The 19,840-nt window shown below is 40.2% G+C and overlaps 1 protein-coding gene across 6 annotated transcripts in view; it reads right to left on the bottom strand.

The window, feature by feature from the left end:
• Positions 1 to 19,840, bottom strand: part of PTPN12 (protein tyrosine phosphatase non-receptor type 12) — a 150,572-nt gene that overhangs the window by 63,177 nt on the left and 67,555 nt on the right. For all 6 annotated transcript variants that reach the window (XR_012156837.1, XM_073328578.1, XM_073328580.1 and 3 more), the window contains exons 3-7: positions 13,844 to 13,920; positions 11,676 to 11,771; positions 10,352 to 10,390; positions 9,344 to 9,415; positions 7,910 to 7,969 (exon numbers count right to left, since the gene is read on the bottom strand). Coding sequence is in view for 5 of the 6 variants with exons in the window: in XM_073328578.1 (XP_073184679.1) it covers positions 7,910 to 7,969; positions 9,344 to 9,415; positions 10,352 to 10,390; positions 11,676 to 11,771; positions 13,844 to 13,920 (344 nt within the window). In the remaining variant the exon portion in view is untranslated. The remainder of the gene's footprint in view (positions 1 to 7,909; positions 7,970 to 9,343; positions 9,416 to 10,351; positions 10,391 to 11,675; positions 11,772 to 13,843; positions 13,921 to 19,840) is intronic.

Here is a 19,840-nt window from a genome sequence, read left to right as displayed (position 1 = left end):
TGTCTTGTACATCATTAACTGAACATATTAAATTCTAATTGTTTACACCTGTGTAAGTCCATTGAAGACAACAGGCTTGCATATATGTCAGTAAGGACCTAACTTGGCCCGCAAAACCTTTATGAACTGTGTAGATGTGCAAAGAACGATAGATCCAGAGTGACATTCAGATCCCAGGAAGAGTTTGCAGGACTAGCAGAAAAATAACTTGTAAACTTATGCTTTTGATAAGTATTTTTTAGAACAGATCCAAACTAGCAGACTTCTGGAAAAACTGCAAAAAAGTAGTGCATACGATGTTCCAACAGCATTTCACAGAAGTAGATGAGAAAGAGGTTTTCATTTCATTTGTTCAAGCTCATCTACAGACTGCAGATACCAGTTTTCTTCCTTTGCTGAACTGAGTGTACCATTATGAGATAAAAGGGCAAGTTTACATCTAATAATGAAGACTGCTTAATTAGTGTAACTAATTGATTTTTTGAAAAAGGAGAATTAGATGCTCATGACGAGAAAAAAATACCTTTATTGACAGAGCAGGTTAAGTACAGCTATCCAGCTTCCCCAAAATAACCTGTCAATGTGTCTCAATTATTTTGTTTTAGAGGGACCAACTCTATGGGTGAGGAGTTGATTCATTTTTTAAACCTATCTTTGGCTTTACTGCCAAGATGGTAAACAAAGTGAAATTGTGACAGTTTTTGTTACTAGTGTTGTTTTTGTTATTGTAATATAGTGGACAGGTGTCCTATAGGAACTTAACTGGGACTGCAGACTTCATAGGTCAAACGGTTGGATGCTAACTGGGACACAAGCTAAAAATTATCAACAATAAACCTGAATTATCCAGTCCCCTCTACATTTCTTTAAAAATTCCTTAAATGTAGCAATGCACTGAGTGCACCCAAAAACAACTGTAAGGAACAATTCACCACACATATAACACAATATATTCAAAGTCCCTCTGAGCTTATTTAGTGCTGGTAGTCAAAAGATATCGCTAAAATCAGAGAATTTAGAATGTTTTATAGATTGTCATGTCTTCCTGCAGCTTGATGAACAAAATAAACTGATATAACTGTACACCCTAGTCTGTGTAAGCTTTTTTCTGAACAATAACTATCTGCAATGGTTGAGATCTGCGTTATTTTTAGGGACAGGAAATGCCTCTAAGTGAGAAAATCTGACCAAGCAGAAGACAGTAGCTTGAAACAGTCATTTAGTAACAGTGGTGGCCACTACAAACCCCAGGCTGGATAATCACCTATGTTACCAACATTGTTTTAGGCTAGTTATGTTAATGAAATCTGTATTATTGCCAGCCACCTGACAGGAGCATAAATGGCCTTTCCCAACTCTTTATTCTGAGCTACAAATTAGCCCTCTTTTTAAGAGGTATAACTCTGCAAAAAGGATCAAGTCCTGCATTTCTTTAAACAGTTTTTTTTGGAAGTGAGCTTGATTTCCTTTAGCAAAAAAGAAAACTTCCAATACTTGTTACCATGACCAGTTCTGAATTTTAAACATTATTTAACCCTTATTTTTTCATAGAATTACTCTGTGTGCGTGCGCACACACACGAATTCTCAAACTATTCCTGGAACTTTAACATTTTACAATAATTAAATTCTCTTCCTGTCAGACCTTTTGTTCAAGAGAAGGTTACTCATCCTGTGCAGTAACTGAGGTTCTTTGAGATGTTTGTTCCTATGGGTGCTCCACTTTTAGGTGTGGCATTGCCTCCTGCACCTGGGATCGGATATCTTCATCAGCAGTGCCCATGAGACCACACACGCAGATCACCCCCCGCTCTCCCAGAGCTATGCGTGGGACATACATATAGTGCTTTGCGGTCCGACCGCCCTCAGGTTCCTTCTCTGCCACAGAGCTGGGGTTTTTTTTGGGGGGGGGGGCTCCGAAGCAGAGGGAAGGAGGGTGGGTAGTGAAGCACCCATAGGGATGCACTTCTTGAAGAGCCTCAGTTACTGCACATTGTGAGTAACCTTCTCTTCTTTGAGTGATGTCCGTACGAGTGCGCCACTTGTAGGTGATTAGAAAGCGTCGACTTGGTGGGAGACACACCAGTATTGAAATCTTGTCCATTTGTGAACGTAAGTGCGTCTAGTTGTGTCATGCCTGCTATTTAAACATATCAGTTTGACTCTGTCCAAACCATGGAGGAGCCAGGCTTTGAGATGGAGCATCTGTGGATTGGGATGGAGGATGTGTCCTGCAAAAGGAGCAGTGGCATTGGATGGAGAGAGATCAATTGGCACACCATCATGTAGAAGAGGTAAGTATACCAGACCTGTCGTGGCCCTGTTAGAGCTATAAGTATGACATGAGCTCGATCCTCTCATAGCTTGCAAAATACTATGAATAGGAGGGAAAGGCATAAAAGGAGCAGTATGTCCCATATTATGAGGAATGCATCTCCTACAGATCCATGTCCCAGTCTTCCTCTGGAACAGAATTGAGGGCAGCGGGCATTGTGCTGTGTGGCAAAGAGCTCTATGGTGGGGTATCCCCATCGATTGAAGATGGGCTGAAGTGCTTGCATATCCAGTTCCCCTTCGTGAGCGTGGGAGAACCTACTGCTCAATGTGTCTGCAATAGTGTTTTGGTGTCCAGGGCAGTACTCTGCTGAAATGGTGATTTGTTGGATACACCAGTTGAGTTCAATATATACAATATATTCAATATATACAAATCAGTTCCAATTGAGTGCCTCTGATCATAAAGAGTGGAACCTTGCTCCACCTTGTCTGTTGATGTAATATACGCAGGTGAGATGGTCAGTCATCACTCATAGTATGATGTTTGAGAAGAGGTAGGAAATGTTGGCAGGCATTGCAGACTGCTCGTAGTTTTAGGAGATTGACGTGTAGGATGGATTCAGTTAACAGCCATCTGCCCTGCACTGTGTGATTAGGGAGGCATCGGTTATTAGGATCATGGTCAGTGGACATTGGAGGAAAGGAACTCTGACACAAACATTGTTGGGCTGTGTCCACCAAAGTAGTGACCCCTTTACTCTCATCGGCATGGATAAGAGCTTGTAAAGGCTGTGTTTGTGGGGGAGATATACTGTACGGAGCCATAGCTGAAGACATTGCATGTGTAGATTTGCGTGCCTGACCACGAAAGTGGCCGTTACCATGTGGCCTAGAAGCTGGAGGCATGTTCTGGCAGAGATCGGGAGGCAGACTCATATGTTTGATACCAGATCTACTACACTTGAGAATCTGTGAGAAGGTAGAAAGGCTCTGGCTTGTCTGGCATCCAACTGCACGCCAATGAATTCCAGTTGTGTACCGGCATTAAAGTGGACTTTTCTCGGTTCACAAGGAGACCTAACTTTGTGAACAAGTCTATTGTTATGTGGACGGCTCAGAGAGCATCAGTCTCAGATGCGGCCTTAAAGAGACAGTCACCCAAGTATGGAAAGATGATGACATCTTGTTTCCTCAGATAGGCAGCAGTTACTGCAAGGACCTTGGAGAACACCCAACGTGTGGAGTACAGTCTGAAAGGCAGTACTTTGTGCTGGTACTGGCACACCAAGATTAATTGGAGAAATTACCTGTGAGCAGCGTGTATTGTAATACGAAAGTATGTCTCTTTGTGGTCAAGGGCCAAGAACCAGTCCCCCTGTTCCAGTGCTGAGATAATACTGGAGAGAGTAACCATTTTGATGCATTGCAGTTTGGTGAATTTGTTTAGATTGTGAAGGTCCATGAACAGTAAGTCTTATTTAATATACAAATAGATTTGACATTTGCACCAGGTGTTTATTTTATATATCAGCACAGGTCCATCATGGCTCGCCAGTCACCAGATTTCTTCTGGATCAGGAAATAGTGGGAGTAGAAATCCTGTCCAATGTGCCAGGAAGGGACAGGTTCTATGGCTCTCAGTTCCAGAAGATGATCTATTTCTCCCCAGAGAATGGGATTGTGAGAGGGGTCTCTGAAGAAGGACAAGGAGGGAGTATGCCACGACAGGATGGATACGAAGGGGATGGAGTATCCTCCTTTGATTGTCTCTAGAACCCACCTGTCCAAGGTGAGGAGTATCCAAGAGGGGAAAAATACAGCTAGTCGTTCACCAAACTAGTGGAACATCAAAGACCGTGGGAATGACTGGAATAGTGGGAGGCTTCTCGGGGTCTCAACCACACCTTCAAAATTGTTGCTGTGGTGGGGGCACGTGAGAGGTAGCCCCTTGATGAGCAGGCTGTCTACATTTGATAGGAGGCCTTTGTCTTTGGTGCTGGGTGTCAAAGTGCTGCTGAGGGGTGTACTGCTGTGGTTAGGATTGGAGGGGGAGAGTATTTCGCTGGGTGTCTCTTTGGTGCTGACGTGTAAATGCCAAGGTAAGAGTGTAGCTTGGAAGTCTATTAGAGAGAGAACGCAGATAATTGTCCATGCGCTCTGAAAATAGTTTCTGACCCTCAAAAGGTAAGTACTCTACTGTGGTATGTACCTCATTAGGAAAACCTGAGAGATGAAGCCATGATGCATGCCTCATAACCACAGCAGTTGCGATGGATCAGGCAGTGGTGTCTGCACAGTCTAACGTGGCTTGCAGGGCTGTATGAGCTAGGAGGTGTCCTTCCAATATTAAGGACTGGAACTGCTCTCTTGGCCTCTGACAGGTCATGGCAGAGTTCCTCCAATTTAGAGTAGTTTAGGTAATTATACTTAGCCACAAGAGCTTCATAGCTGGAAATTTTTAATTGGAGCATGGCTGATTAATACGCTGTGTGTCCAAATAAGTCCAGGCATTTCCAATCCCTGTCTGGATTGCATTGGAATTGACAGCCTCTTTTGTGCACTGCATTGACCCCCAAAGAACTTGGGGTGGGATCGGAGAATATAAATTTCACATCCTTCTCTGGAACATTTTTTTTTTTGCACATTTGCAGGTTGGAGGGATGGACGCCAGGGTCTACCAGAGCAGCTTTGCACGGCTGAGAAGAGCCTCATAGATCAGTAGTGGGACCTTGGAGGAGGAGGAGGTGTGGAGGGTATCAAGCAGATTATGCTGCTGGTACTTGACTTCCTCCAAAGGAATCTGCAAGGAGTCTGCAATCTTGCAGAATAAGTCCTGAAAATGTCTGAAGTCGTAGGCAGATGTAGGAGGTGGAGGCATGATAGCCTCATAAAGGGAGGAGGAGGAGGAAAAATGGTGGAGCCTCCTCCTCCTGTTCCTCCTCTTCAATTGGTACCGGCAGGGGTTCAAACTCCAGCAGGAAGCAACTGATGGAGAAGGAAAAGGTGCAGGTCTCCGGCTTTGCTCTCTGGGAGGGTTCCCAACTGCTCCCTGTACATGGCCCAAGGGTTCCAATATGGCCAGTGTGGAGCGAATGAAATATGTGGCTGTATCTATGGTGGTCCATGCCAAGACTGTGGACCAGATGTGGATTGTGGAAAGGGCAGATGAAGAGGTATGATTTGCCTGGCAAACAAGGGAGTAATAGAACACTCCTCCTCATCTCTGGGGAAGGTAGGTGCCATCCTCAGGAGGAGAAAGGTAGGGGTGTCATTTAGTCCAGAGAGGGTAGGTCACATCGAAAGAGCAGAGACTCAGGAATGTCAGATACCAGCAGGTCTTTTTAGGGTATCTAAAGTCTTGTGGAAGGTGGAAAAGCATCATCGATGCCAGTATATAACTCTATATCAAAAGGAAGGGTGTATTCCCCTGAAGTGTCCACAGCGCAAGAGACTTGGCCAGTGCAGACGATTTCGATGATGCCATGGGCTTGCTCGGGGCCAACGGTTTAATCGCTGTTGGAAAGAGTGCCAGTGCCGGCATTTCTTTCGGTGCTGAAATTCCTGAAGTTGGCCTGTCTCGTTCCTCAGAGCTGTGAAATGGTGCCAAGGGCTGTAGGTTTGGCCTGGTTAGGATCCTAAGACTGCTTCTTCAAGTTGGTACCAGAGGTCCTTGGACGGGCCCTGGAGCTACATCCCGACAGACGAGCTGAGGCAACAGACCTCGCAGGCGACAGTGTTCTGGTGGGCTGTGCCTCAAACTGTGAGAAGGGAGCCCATTTCTTTTTGTCCAAGAGAGAAAGAAAGAAGGCTCTCTCTCTTTAAGGGACATGGGGAACGAGGACTGGCAAACAACCTGGCAGAACATGAGGACCTCTCTGGGGAAGAGTCCAGGCCTGGGTCCGATGCTAGTCACAGAGAAGTTTTAATCTAAAGTCCGGTCTTTTCTGGCTCTAGCTTTCATGCCAAGGCAGTGGGAACACTTCTGTGGGATGTCCCTCTCCCAGACAGCAAATGCACTGTGGGTGGCTGCCCATTACCAGGACGGCAACCCTGCAAGAAATGTACTCTTTAAACCTGGAGTATCTGGGCATAAGGGTGAAGGAAAAAGCTTCCCAATTGGGAAGGGTGGAAAGTGGGGAAACGGAAACCTAAGCATGAAATAACTGAAGGTAAAATTAAAACAAAAGACAAAACAAAAAAAATTAAGAAAGAAGATAGTAACCACACTAACGGGTAAGGCACTATTTAGTAAGGGAAAAGCGGACTCTGCTGCGGATTCTGTCACAGACCAAAGGTGGCAGAGAAGGAACTGTGGGCACTAAGACCACACAGCACTATATATACACACATCCTGTGCAGAGTGCGAGGGGGGCCAGGGGCACATGGCCCGAAGGGCACTGCTGACGAAGATCTCCGATCCCAGACCCAGGGGGCGCTGCCATACACGTGTCCCATAAGGACATCACGTAAAGAACTTAGTTTTATTTCAGAAAAAAGTGACTGCAATTCTTAAGGATTTACATTCATAACTTCCAAATTAACCAACATGAAAAATCAGTATTAATTGGTATTATCACAGATCATTCATCGTAAGTACTTAAATATTAGAGAATGTTACTCATAAGGTTCTTATTCTAACCAGTGAACTAGATCTTGAAAGTGCAATTTTAGTAACACTAAAATTTGTTAGTAATTTTGATGGCAAAAAAAAGTGTGCTTTAAGCACAGATTTTGTTTTGTATGGTTTTTAACGTTTATTTCCATTTTGAGCCTTGACTGCATCCTCCAAATCCCTATGGACTTCAACTGACAAAAACAAAGTGACAAGCAGAAGCAGGAAGGTCAGCACCTATTAACTTAAAGCTAAAAGCATCTATTAGATGAAGCAAAAAAACATTCAGAGGCCATCTCAGCAAGATACTGAAGTCCAGATAGAAATTTTATTTATCAAATCTAGACTGAAGAACAGTATCATGTTACATTAAACAAAGATAATAAGGCAAGTGAGTGTAACTGGAGATTAAAAGAAAAGTTCAAACAAACACCAGGATGCACTTTCTCACGCTAATAAATAATCTGTAGGGTGGGCAGTCAGTAAGTCTGTCAGACACACAGTTATTGTCAAGGAAACAGTCAGATCACATACTAAGAGGCATTAAAAAGGCTGGCTGGATCAAAAAAGACTTCTTTCAGCCTTCAGATTAAATTTGTGGATCAGATATTGAGCTGGTGTAAACAGTATAGCTTCATGGACTTCAACACATTATACCAGCTGAAGATCTGGCCCTGTATTGTTAATGAACACTACTGAAAAACGTTATACAGATTTGGTTAACCACAAAAGCACTACCGTAAGAACAGATAGTATGCTACAAGACATTTATGAACCTTTTGTTTCTTATAACTGAACTATTTATATCCCTTACAAACTTAATAATGTACACAAGCAGAGAACCAAGTTTTTGCTCCTTTAATATTACTGACTTGATTTTTTTGTAAGTTTCCTTGATTTACCATCTGAGATCTTTGAACAGATGTTAAGTCACACCAGATTAAGACCAAAAATGTAAAACATAACTAGTGTTTGAACAACTGTCCTGAGTGGGAAAACCTTTCAAGTTTTAATGACTTACATTTTGAAATTCAAGTAATAGCGTTCTAATATAGTAGTCTGTTCTTGCTTGTTCAGCTTCCTAAATAAGAGGAAACATCTGTGAGTGGATAGGAATTTAATATAGAACAAATTAGATATAAACCCCAACTTTATTCTCTATAGTGTCACATGAGCAAAAATAATTCACTTTTTGACAATTTAAGACTTACTTGAAGAGTCAGTGTAAAAGCTATTTATCTGCTATGAAGCTAGACAGGTAAACATGTTTTATCATTTAAAAAAAAATGAAATAAGATTTTGGGTTTAAAAAAAATCAGTTAATATCTTGGCCAGAGGCTACTCTATTTAGAAATGAAATTTCCCCATAAAACTAAGCTGTCACCAAATTCTGTCACTTTTCTCTATGATATTTCAAAATACATTCCTGTACCTCCAACGCTTCTCCATGCCTTAGTTAACTTTCTCTGGCCTCCTTGTTTTCTAACTTGCTTCCTTCAATTTATCCTTCCTTGCCATGCACTCAGATCATGTTTCGCCCCCACCTGAATCCCTCCATTAATTCTCCATCATTTACTCAATCAAATTTAAGGTTATTTTTCTTTCCAAGATTGGACACAATTCAGTCCCACTTATATTGTTGAGTCTCTCCTTACCCTTTTCACTCCCTCTACGATAGCAGCCTCACCTCTCCTTTTATTGTCCTCCTTTTCCTGATGCCTTATATTGCAACCAACCCATGCCACAAATGCCACCTCTATCCCAGTATGCACTCTCACTTCTTATTAAAACCTATTTCAAGTGAGTTTGCATTTGAAGGCCCTTAAACATACTACTGTACCCATGCCTTTTTTAGTAAGCAAAGGAAGTGTTACCATTTTCCTGGTCTAACTAGTATATGAATATCAATTTTTGAATTTTAAATGACAAGCTCAGGCCAGGGACCATTTGGGCCTTGTGCAATGTCAAACAAAGCTGGCACTCAACCAAATATTTAATATAAATGTGGGCAGCTACAAAAAAGTTATTCACCTCTCTGCAGTTATTTGCTAAATATGAAAGATTAATTTTACAAGACATACAATAAACAAGTATGCATTTTACATTAATATAATATAATAAAATAAATTATTTATTATATACAATATATAATATAACAAAGTGACACACTAAAGTCCTCTGCATAGCCAGGCAAGACAGTGCCTTATGTCACTAGGGATCCGCAATAAATAACTGAGAACTAGTAGCCACAGTGAAACAACCTAGGGCCTGTTCTGTCCACAACGAAAAAGGTGTATTTTTAAAACGTTACATGTTTAGAATTAAAACTTACACGTGATTACAAAAATGCATTCAGAGTCTGTGCTATGAGTACATCTGATAATAGGAAGAGCTCTTTCAAGATGTACAGCAATAAATTTATTAAAAATATTAGTTTACAAAACTGTATACTTACACAAGAAATCTGAAATGGTCCAAAAGTTACGCTTTCTTCTCCATGCAAAGGCCAGTACCGCTCACATTTTTTCTATTAAAAAAATAGTGTAGTCCTAATTTAATCCATAGTTGGTACTTTAAGAAAGTCACTGACAGTAAAAATGTTGCCATCTTTTGTAATTTTATCGCAAGTTTCATATTTGGTGTTTTTCTTAAAACTCCAGCTTCTGGAGTCCTGTGATTGAGAGAGCATTTCAGCCTTCATTTAAAACTAAACAAAAATAGTAAGATTTTAGTCTTCATGGTTGCAGAGAAAAGTTTGAAAACAAATCTTAAGGACTTAAAAAACCGAAGACCAATAGATGTAAGCAAGAGATTTCTAAAGTGAGATTTTTTTTTTTAAAGCCTCGTGATCTTTTGGAGCCCGATTCAAACTTTTTGTGAATGCACAGGGGTAGCAATAGTTGTTGCACAGTTTCCCTGTGGCACTGGAAATACCCACTAATCTAGGGAGCATGACAGAGCAATATCAGCCCTTCCTGTCTCCTCATCTGACATGGGGTTTGATGGACTCAAAATCTAGATTCCTTATTTGATTTAATGGAGTTTTTTATGCCTAAAACTGCACTATAATCTCCACAGTGAGAAGACCAGCAGCAGTACAGCTACCATTAGTTCATTTTAATTCAGAGAGATCCTTTTATAACTGAAAATAAAGATTAGCTTGGATTCTATTCAGGTTGTACCTCGCTAGCACCAAGGTACAGTTATCAGAAAACAGCCGCTTTCTAGAATGAAAAAGTGGCCAAATTCACTGATTTTCTATGCATATTGACACAACTTGGCTTGTGGAAGTAGATTTGTGAACTCTCTCCATAAAGAATGACAAGAATAAAGGCTCTTACTTGGTGCAATTGAGCTATATTTGTAGCTATTGACTTTACATAAAAAGTCTCAATAATTAGAACACTGTCCTAGCCAGTGGGGCTGCAACATTTATTCATATTTCCATTTTAAGCATACGTACCCGTCCCATTTCAAACTCTCGACAAGCCATTACAATTATCTGAAAAAGGAAGAAATATATAACTACGGGAAGTTAACATTTTAACATCTTTCATGAAAGTTCAGAACTTTGCCATCTGAGAAAGTGCTCAGACTGACTGCCTATTACTGAAGTGTTTAAACCTTTGTTAAAATCTAAATACAAGTTTTGCATATTAAGAATTGCACACATGCAGAAGTATGTACTTTTAATATTAACTTAATTTAAATACTAAACACTGAGTCTGAATTTTAATCACTTATAGCTAATCTACTCAAATAGCAATAGTAATTTCTTAAATCCATTAGTTATTTGTATTCATTGCCATCCTAATGTTTTTAAATTAACAGAGAGAGAAGTCAGTCTACAGAAGTTATACACTTAAGTTCTTACATAGAATGACAAGTTGTGATTGACCTTGACATTTTTATACAATGTAAGTGGTTATATGCTTTACAAGCAAACACAGCCATAGTTGGCTTCGTTAAATTGCCTGGAAAGAATCAGGACAGATTTTTGCACTGACCATACATAAATAAAGAAATAAGTATTCAAAATTTTAAAATGTAACTTACTGCTATTTTTCATGGAGTTATGTGTATTACCTTAAACTTCTAGATAGGAAATCTTTAAATGTTAAGCAATTCATTGTACTATGGAGTAATATTAAGTTTCCCCAGTCACTAAATCACTGTTTTAATTGGTAAATATTAAAACAGATTTTAAATGTTCTTCAGTTATGAACATTTATGAATGAAAGTTGTACAATTATGAAAGGCTCATGAATTAGTAGAAAAGAGATGAGTTTCATAGTACTAAAGCTTCCACTTACTTCATTACAACAGTACAAAACTATATCACTACATGAACTCTAAAAGTAAGACTACTCCTAAACTCACTTTTTTTTCCTCTTTTTTTTAAAATGTTTGAATCCTTATTTCTGAAATCGATTTTGCCATCCATACCGGACTAATTAGAGTGATAAACCCTATTCCAGGAAAATGATTAATGATGCATTTGAGCTGTTTGTATACCATAAAAATAATTTTATTGGCAATATTTAAATTTAATGTTTTCCCACAGTTTTCATTCATACTATAAAAAACAAGTTATGTTTCAACACTGTAGGTCACTAAGGTTTTAGCCAGTCTGTAGAATTTTTAGCAGAAGTCCAAGTTGCTCAATTTTTGTAAACATTCCTTTCTGCCAACAGCTCCAAAAGACTCTGAAAATGTATTTTTAGTTGCTCAATATTCATCACCATGTATGTATGTAACAAGTTTAAAAAGAGAAGTAAGGTACTTACTGCAACATTGTACTCCCATATCATTCTCCAGAAATCTATTACTGTATTTGCTAATGGTCCCTGGGTAGCAACATATGCTTTTGGCCCATGTACTCCCTAAAATTGCAAAAGACAGAAACAGCTGAATGTTCACGATAGAAGTCTGGTTGTATTGGATAAAAAAAATCCTTATTTCATAATTTAAATGTAAATCTAGAATCTCTTTTCAGTGTCCTTCTTTCACAAACTGATATTTTGTTCCATATCCAAAAAAGTGGCAGAAATAGCCTCCACCACACTTCCAAACAGCTGACTTGATGGAAAAGCGGGGGGTAAAACAATGGGAATTTTACAAGAGTATGTCTACACTGCAGCTGGAAGCTGCCTTCCAGCCAGGGTAGATGGATATGCGCTCATGCCACACACACACACACACACGCACACAAGCAGAGTAGATATTCGAGCACAGGCTAGCCACCAAATAATAAGCCCATCTAACTTCATGCATCTGAGCTCAGGTGGCTAGCTTGTGCTGCAACATCCACATTGCTATTTTTAATGCGCTAGCTCAAGGAGGGCTACAACATGTCCATCTACTCAGGCTGGGTGAGATGCTCCCAGCTACAGTGTAGACGGACCCCTGTTGGCTTCAAATGGACCAGGATTTCACAGTTGTAAATTCTTACATTATGCCAGCATAAAAAATTAAGACCAAAGAGTTCAGTAAATTTATTTATTTATTGATTGATTGAAAAGGAAAGTTTGTATGGAAGTTCCAATTCTGCAATATTTCCCTTGCTTTATAGATTTGTTAAAAATGAGTAAAAACAAATACTTTAGATTTAAATCTGAAAGTATGCTTCATATTAAATTTGACCACCAAAAAAAGTTCTAAGAAAACGTGCAGAATTATTTACATAAGAATGGCCATACTGGGTCAGATCAATGGTCCATTTAGCTCAATATCCTAACTTCCAATAGCGGCCAACGCCAGATACTTCAGAAGCAATGAAAAGAACAGGGCAATTTTCAAGTGATCTATCATCCTCTGTGGTCTAGTCTTAGGGACACCCAGAGAATAGGGTTGCACGCCTGACCGCCTCTGCTAGTAAGCATTGATGGATCTATCTCCATGAATTTATCTAATTAATTTTGCAACCCAGTTATAATTGTTTTACTTTTTAATTTTGATTTAGTTACATTTAATTTAGTTTTGATTACTAGTGTTTAAATTTCTTCTTTTAACTAGTATTACATTTCAAAGCTTAATTTTTCAATGTAGAAGTTTTACAAGACAGTTTTAGTCAGAATATTTTTATTTTTAAGTCAAAAGCAGCAAATATTCTCAGACAACGAACAAAAATTCGACTGAACTTTGAAATATTTGATAAAAATTTCTCAAATCAATTTTATATCCAAGTAGTGAAACTTTTTTTTAAAAAAAAGCAAGAATTAGAGATTAAAAGCATGCCCACTGAAGAAAAGTGGATCAGAGTTCCAGAGAAACTTAAAAATGTCACTTCAGATGATACAGGCAAAAGGCAAAGCATAACAGCATCCTACCATGACTCTACTACCTGAAAAGTAGGTTTTCAGAAAGAATGCTACTTTTATTGTATTAAAATAATCCCCCTGCCCCCCAATAGTGATCAAATATTTGCTAAACTTTGGAAGATCTGTATATAAATAATATTCTAGATCTACCATCTCCATGCAGTGGTGAGCCTTTGCAAAAGCTCACCACTGCATGGAGATGCAGAGATACGTTGATATGTGCTTGAATATTCTATCATTAATATGCAAATTAGGTATATACAACTTATTTTTTTGTCTTAAAATATCTATTTTCCTGTGAACAGTCTGTCTTATAAATGTTACCTGGAACTATATATCAAAAGAATGACAGATTTACAGTTTTACTGCACTGAAATCGTGATAGGTTAGCCAATTCCGAACTAAATTTTTTAATAAAAGTACAACATATAGTATTGTATAAAGTAACCTTAGACATTAACTCATTTAAAGTACACACCAACATGTTTGAAAATTAAATAAAATTATGCCAACTGGAAATGTTCTATAGTAAGATTGAGTTCTTATTTCATAAGGTTTGTAAAATATTAAAAATTAAAATTGCATTTCTATGAAATCCAAAGGTATTTTAATGTAGTCAGATGTTAAATACATACCTTAATAAAATTTGCATTGATATAGTCTGAATCTTGCGGGAGTGTTTTTAAAGTCAGTTTAACCCGGCTGTGGTCAACTAAAAGAAGATAGTTTTTTAGTGAAGAATTATAGCATGTGTTAAGATATATCTATTACATAAATAAAAATATTGCGTGATGCAGCAAATTAATCAAACAAAATGTTTCTTAAGGTGCATAATAGTTTGTAGCAGATACTAGTCAGTCAATGAAATTAGCAATTTCTGAATAAGCTAATTTAGGTGGGAAAAGGCAGGAAAGACCTACAACTGTGCCCTTAGAGCTTCTCAGTGGATCTCCAAGCAATTTACAAACATGGCTAATTATTGGGAATCCTAAAAAAAAAAAAAAATACTTTTACCATTGTATTGTTTTGAACAACTCCAATTTGTCAACATTAAGCAAAAATTTAATACAGTATTAAATACAACAATACTTATATCTATACAAGCTTTTATATAGAGCTTTTCCCCTGTAGATCTCAAAGTATCATTAACCCAGTTTTACAGATGGGAAACTGAGTAAGAAATAGCTAGAGTGACTTGCCCAAGGTCATCCAATAGATCAGTGGTACAGCTGGGAATAGAACCCAGGTCTCCGGAGTCCTGGCCAGAACTCTATTAAAGTCACACTTTAGAATTGTTGCCTTTGAGTGTCTGGGTTAGAATTAAAGGATATCTGCTGTCACAGTTAAGGGCAACTACATTGTATTCCCCCTCTATAGTTCACCAAGGGCACTTACTATGTTCCCAGCTAATTAGCCATCACCTTTCGTGGGAAGACACTCATGTCTTCCTCCTGACTGGGGTTTTCCCCTGCCTAATACAGTGATATTCCCAGCAAGCCAGACTGCCTAAATAGACCAGCAGTTTTGCTTTACTTTCTCTTCAAAGGCTACAAGCCACTGTAATTGCCAGCAGTTATAAATTACCACACAGCCCTTTATAAGAAAGCACATATATTTTTAAGGTAAAAACATTACAGAAAAAAATGTATTAAAAAAAATAGAAGAACCACATACATCCTAATAAGCTTACCAGAGATCACTCCCCAACTACAGCAGGGGCTCTGGTAGGAGTCAGTCCTTCAAACCCAACAAAAAGTGTTTTTTCCCCCTGTGGTTACAAGTTCATAACAGCTTTAGTTCAGAACTAGCCCACCCTCCCCTGGAATAAGTTAGTTTTTCCTTTATACAGCTTGGGCCTTTGGTTGAGACTCCAGTAACAGGTAATCTTTACCAGACAATGGCTCATGCCTCAAGGCTGGGTTTTTGCATTACTAGAAGTGGGGAATTTACATTCATCTTGAGATTTCTCCAGTCAAACCTCTTGACACTTGTTTGTCCCAGAAGTCCATTCTTGTCTGGAACAGTGTTCACTACAGTCCTATGAAGTTCATAACACTTCCAAGGGTTCACCTCACATTTCTCCCCTAGAGAGATTACATATAATCCCAGCCCACAATAACCTTTGTATGTAATACAATGGACTCCAAAGATACTTAAACTTAATTCAACAAGGGTTTTCAAAAAGATATTGCAGGAAACTGCCTTATCTGTCAATTGACATTGTTACTCCCATTTTTCTAACAGCCAAACTTATTATTTGCCTCTCAAATGAAAATATGGCAACACATTCCCAACACAGAGTGCTAAACACTGACAAGGGAACGCAGCTGGTTGAGACAACTAGATGCTGATCACATGAACTATAGTAGGAGGATACTGAGTGTGGCCTGGGAGAACAGTATACAACAGAAACTAGTTGAGACAGCATTTAGGCAGTTTCTTAGCATATTTTGTCTCCTGAAAAAGCATATACCAAGAGGCAGGAGGAAAAAGGCTTTGCAAGCAAACTCTGGGATAAAGACCCAAGAGCTCAGGTTCCCTCTGCCTACCCAGCTTTCAATAGAGCATTCCAACTGACTTCCGGATTGCTACAACCTATTTAGAAATTTCTAGCCATGGGCATTTCAGCCAGAAACACCAATAATATACTAAATGCTCGGTGAAGTAGCATGCAATATATCAGAAGTAGAATTTCCAAGTAAGCTTTTAAAGCAAAATTCAACCGAGATTGTTTCTATCCAAAACAAAAAATTGGCAAAGGGAAACAATGGAAAGGTTTTCATTAACACTATAAATCTCTGGTTTACACCTAAAACAGAATATTTGTTTCAGCTTGTCTTGCCTTTCAGATTTAGCAGGCATCTACTCAGATGTTCCTGTATTTGGACAGTTTATATTTGTTGTATTAACCATAAGCAACTGAGCCTTCAACATAAAATAAGTAACTCAGTCACAAAACTTTGGTGACCAGAAAGTGTTGCGACTGAACAGTTGTGCAAGATTAGTATAACAGCCAGGTATTTTGTTTTAAGTACTCTAGGTTACTGAACTCTTTGAAGCACAAATTCAGCTCTGTTTAGGAATTGAGGATATGCTGATGTTGCTCCATAAGAACCATCATATTCAAGTGGTTTATTTACAAGTACACAACTATAAATGCTTACATTTTAAGCTAAGAATTTCAACTGGGAAGCTTCTTTCTCTGGAGACAGATACACTAATGAAGGTTTGCTCAGTGATATAGCAGCTCTCTCCATCTACTGAAGAACCTTAGTAATCTTTCTAGTTTGTTGCTTGGATAATTTTATGATTCAGGAAAGTTACAGGTCTTGAAGTATAGTTGAAGTTAGAGAATTCTATTGTAGTGTCATTTCTGTGATTATTAAGGGGATACCAGGAAGTTAATCCTTTTTAGGTGCTATGGAAAAAAAAATAAACTAATCCTGCTCAGTAACAGTTAGTACACTCAGTTGACACTTTCAATATAACACAAGTAAAGAGACAAACATATTAACATTCAACTGAATACAGCAAATACATCTGTAGGTAATCCACAATATTGGCAATTGTGCATTCCATTTGATTGTGATGCATCACAATTATTTGACATTCCCATTTGTCATAAATATAAAGGGAAGGGTAAACCCCTTTGAAATCCCTCCTGGCCAGGGGAAAGCTCCTCTCACCTGTAAAGGGTTAAGAAGCTAAAGGTAAGCTCGCTGGCACCTGACCAAAATGACCAATGAGGAGACAAGATACTTTCAAAAGCTGGGAGGAGGGAGAGAAACAAAGGGTCTGTGGCTGTCTGTATGCTGGTTTCTGCCAGGGATAGACCAGGAATGGAGCCTTAGAACTTTTAGTAAGTAATCTAGCTAGGTACGTGTTAGATTATGATTTCTTTAAATGGCTGAGAAAAGAATTGTGCTGAATAGAATAACTATTTCTGTCTGTGTATCTTTTTTGTAACTTAAGATTTTGCCTAGAGGGGTTCTCTATGTTTTGAATCTAATTACCCTGTAAGATATCTACCATCCTGATTTTACAGGGGGGATTTCTTTATTTCTATTTACTTCTATTTTTTATTAAAAGTCTTCTTGTAAAAAACTGAATGCTTTTTCATTGTTCTCAGATCCAAGGGTTTGGGTCTGTGGTCACCTATGCAAATTGGTGAGGCTTTTTATCCAACATTTCCCAGGAAAGGGGGGGTGCAAGTGTTGGGAGGATTGTTCATTGTTCTTAAGATCCAAGGGTCTGGGGCTGTAGTCACCTAGGCAAATTGGTGAGGCTTTTTACCAAACCTTGTCCAGGAAGTGGGGTGCAAGGTTTTGGGAAGTATTTTGGGGGGAAGGACGCGTCCAAACAGCTCTTCCCCAGTAACCAGTATTAGTTTGGTGGTGGTAGCGGCCAGTCCAAGGACAACGGGTGTAATATTTTGTACCTTGGGGAAGTTTTGACCTAAGCTGGTAAAGATAAGCTTAGGAGGTTTTTCATGCAGGTCCCCACATCTGTACCCTAGAGTTCAGAGTGGGGGAGGAACCTTGACGGGACTTCCTTTTCCCCTGCAAGGAGTTGCTGGGGCTGTGTCAGATGCACCCCCAGAAACCTTCCCCAGCTGCAGGAAGCTCAGCATCCTCCCCTGCTTCCTGCTCCCATCTCTCCTCAGCTGAGGAGGGAGGGGGGTCACTGTATGGGGAGCTGCTCCCCTATCCGCCCAACCCCCATGCAGCTGGACCTCCCATACCCAGACACCCCTGCCAAGTCTTACCCAATACATCCAGAACCCCCTTAGCCCGCCATACCCAAACCACACCCCACTGAATCTCAACCCTGGCATTTGGAGCCCCCCTGCACTTAGACCACACCCCACTGAGCTCCCTGCACTCAAACCTGCACCCACCCTGATTCCCCACCCCATGCACCACTTTGAGCCCCCACATGCAGACCTCCATGCGACTGACCCCCAACTAGCTGCACCCAGACCTCTACCCCACCAAGCTCCACTTCCCCAGACACTCCCCCACACTTAGACCCCAACACCCAGACTGCTCTGTTGAGCCCCACCCATCTTTACCTGGAAGCTCCTGCAGAGTTCCATTGCCCCTGCACCTGGAACCCCCCAACAAGCCTCTGTGCATCCAGATCTTCCCATACCTAGACCTCCCACTGAGCTGCCTGCGCCCAGATTGTCCCACACAAAATCCTCTCACTGCACACCTGGATTCCCCCCACACTGAGCCCCTTCACACTTGGATCCTGCCTGGTTGAGCTTGCCTGCTCCGCACCTGGTGCGCCTGGCACAGAGGGGCAGGTCCCCAGAGTGTTTCTGGGGCAGGCCCAGGCCTTGTGCTGTGTCAGGGTCAGCTGCAGCCTCACTGCTGAGTCTGTGTCCCAGGGGTAGGAGGACTGCAGTGTGATCCCCCACCTTCATGCAGCCAGTGGCCTGTGCTCCCCACTGCCATGCTGGAGCCTCTACATTTAATTATTAACAAATGAAACTTGCAGAATTTTAAAATATTGTGCACAGAATTTTTAATTTTTGGCCCAAAATGCCCTCAAGAGTACAGTTGATAGAACTACAAGAAGAGCTGCAATCATCACTAGTTTTAAGAGACAGTACACTTTTAAAAAAAAATAAAGATACAGAAAATCCCTATGAGTGCAGGTTATATTGCTATTATAGTAGCAACATAATTATTGCCATGTCATACTCTTTAATCCTATTTCACCCAAACACAAAGCTCAGTTGCAAAAATTCATTTATGAAAATTGTTGAAAATATTCAGAGATGGTCTTATCATGCAGCCTGGTTCCACTCCCTGGGTCTCAACTAAATCACCTACCTACACTTCTGGTTCCCAACTTCTCTAGCTGCAAGCTGAACTCAAATCCTGGTTCACCAGCCCTCTGCTGCCAAGCTCCATGGAACATTACAGAAAGCATGCACAGTTATCAAATTAACCCCGCTTTGTAGGGAAAGCTGGAGAGCACGAAGCAGCAATAGACAGGTTCACTATGGCAGGGAGACAAACCAAGATGTCAGGTGTCTGGCTGCAGCAAAATGACTTCACAGCCCATTAGGCAGTGGGGGCCATTGTCTGGTATGTAGGAAAAGGTGTGTGGCCCCTTTAGGGGGTAGATATCCAGAAAGTGACTTGCTGTAGCAGCTTCAGACAAGGTCAGCATAGGAATGCTGACCCATTCCCCCCACCAGATGACTGGAAGAGAGGGAAGACTATTTAGGTCTCACCTGGACTAGGCAGAACAACAGGAACTAAAGCACTCTCTCTCATTATGCCATGGACACATACAAAATGGGAAAGGACTGCCTAGGAAGGAGTACTGCAGAAAAGGATCTGGGGGTCATAGTGAACCACAAACCAAGTATGAGTCAACAGTGTAACACTGTTGCAAAAAAAGCAAACGTCATTCCGGGATGTATAGGAGTGCTGTACGTAAGAGACGAGAAGTAATTCTTCCACTCTACTCCACGCTGATTAGGCCTCAGTGTTGTGTCCAGTTCTGGACGACATTTCAGGAAAGATGTGGACAAATTGGAGAAAGTCCAGAGAAGAGCAACAAAAATGATTAAAAGTCTAGAAAACATTAGGAAAAACTGCGTTTGTTTAGTCTGG

This window comes from Lepidochelys kempii, chromosome 1, assembly GCF_965140265.1.
Source record: "Lepidochelys kempii isolate rLepKem1 chromosome 1, rLepKem1.hap2, whole genome shotgun sequence".
In the NCBI taxonomy this organism is placed as follows: domain Eukaryota; kingdom Metazoa; phylum Chordata; order Testudines; family Cheloniidae; genus Lepidochelys; species Lepidochelys kempii.
The sequence above is the reverse complement of the archived record's forward strand: the minus strand, read 5'-3'. Positions and strand labels throughout refer to the sequence as shown.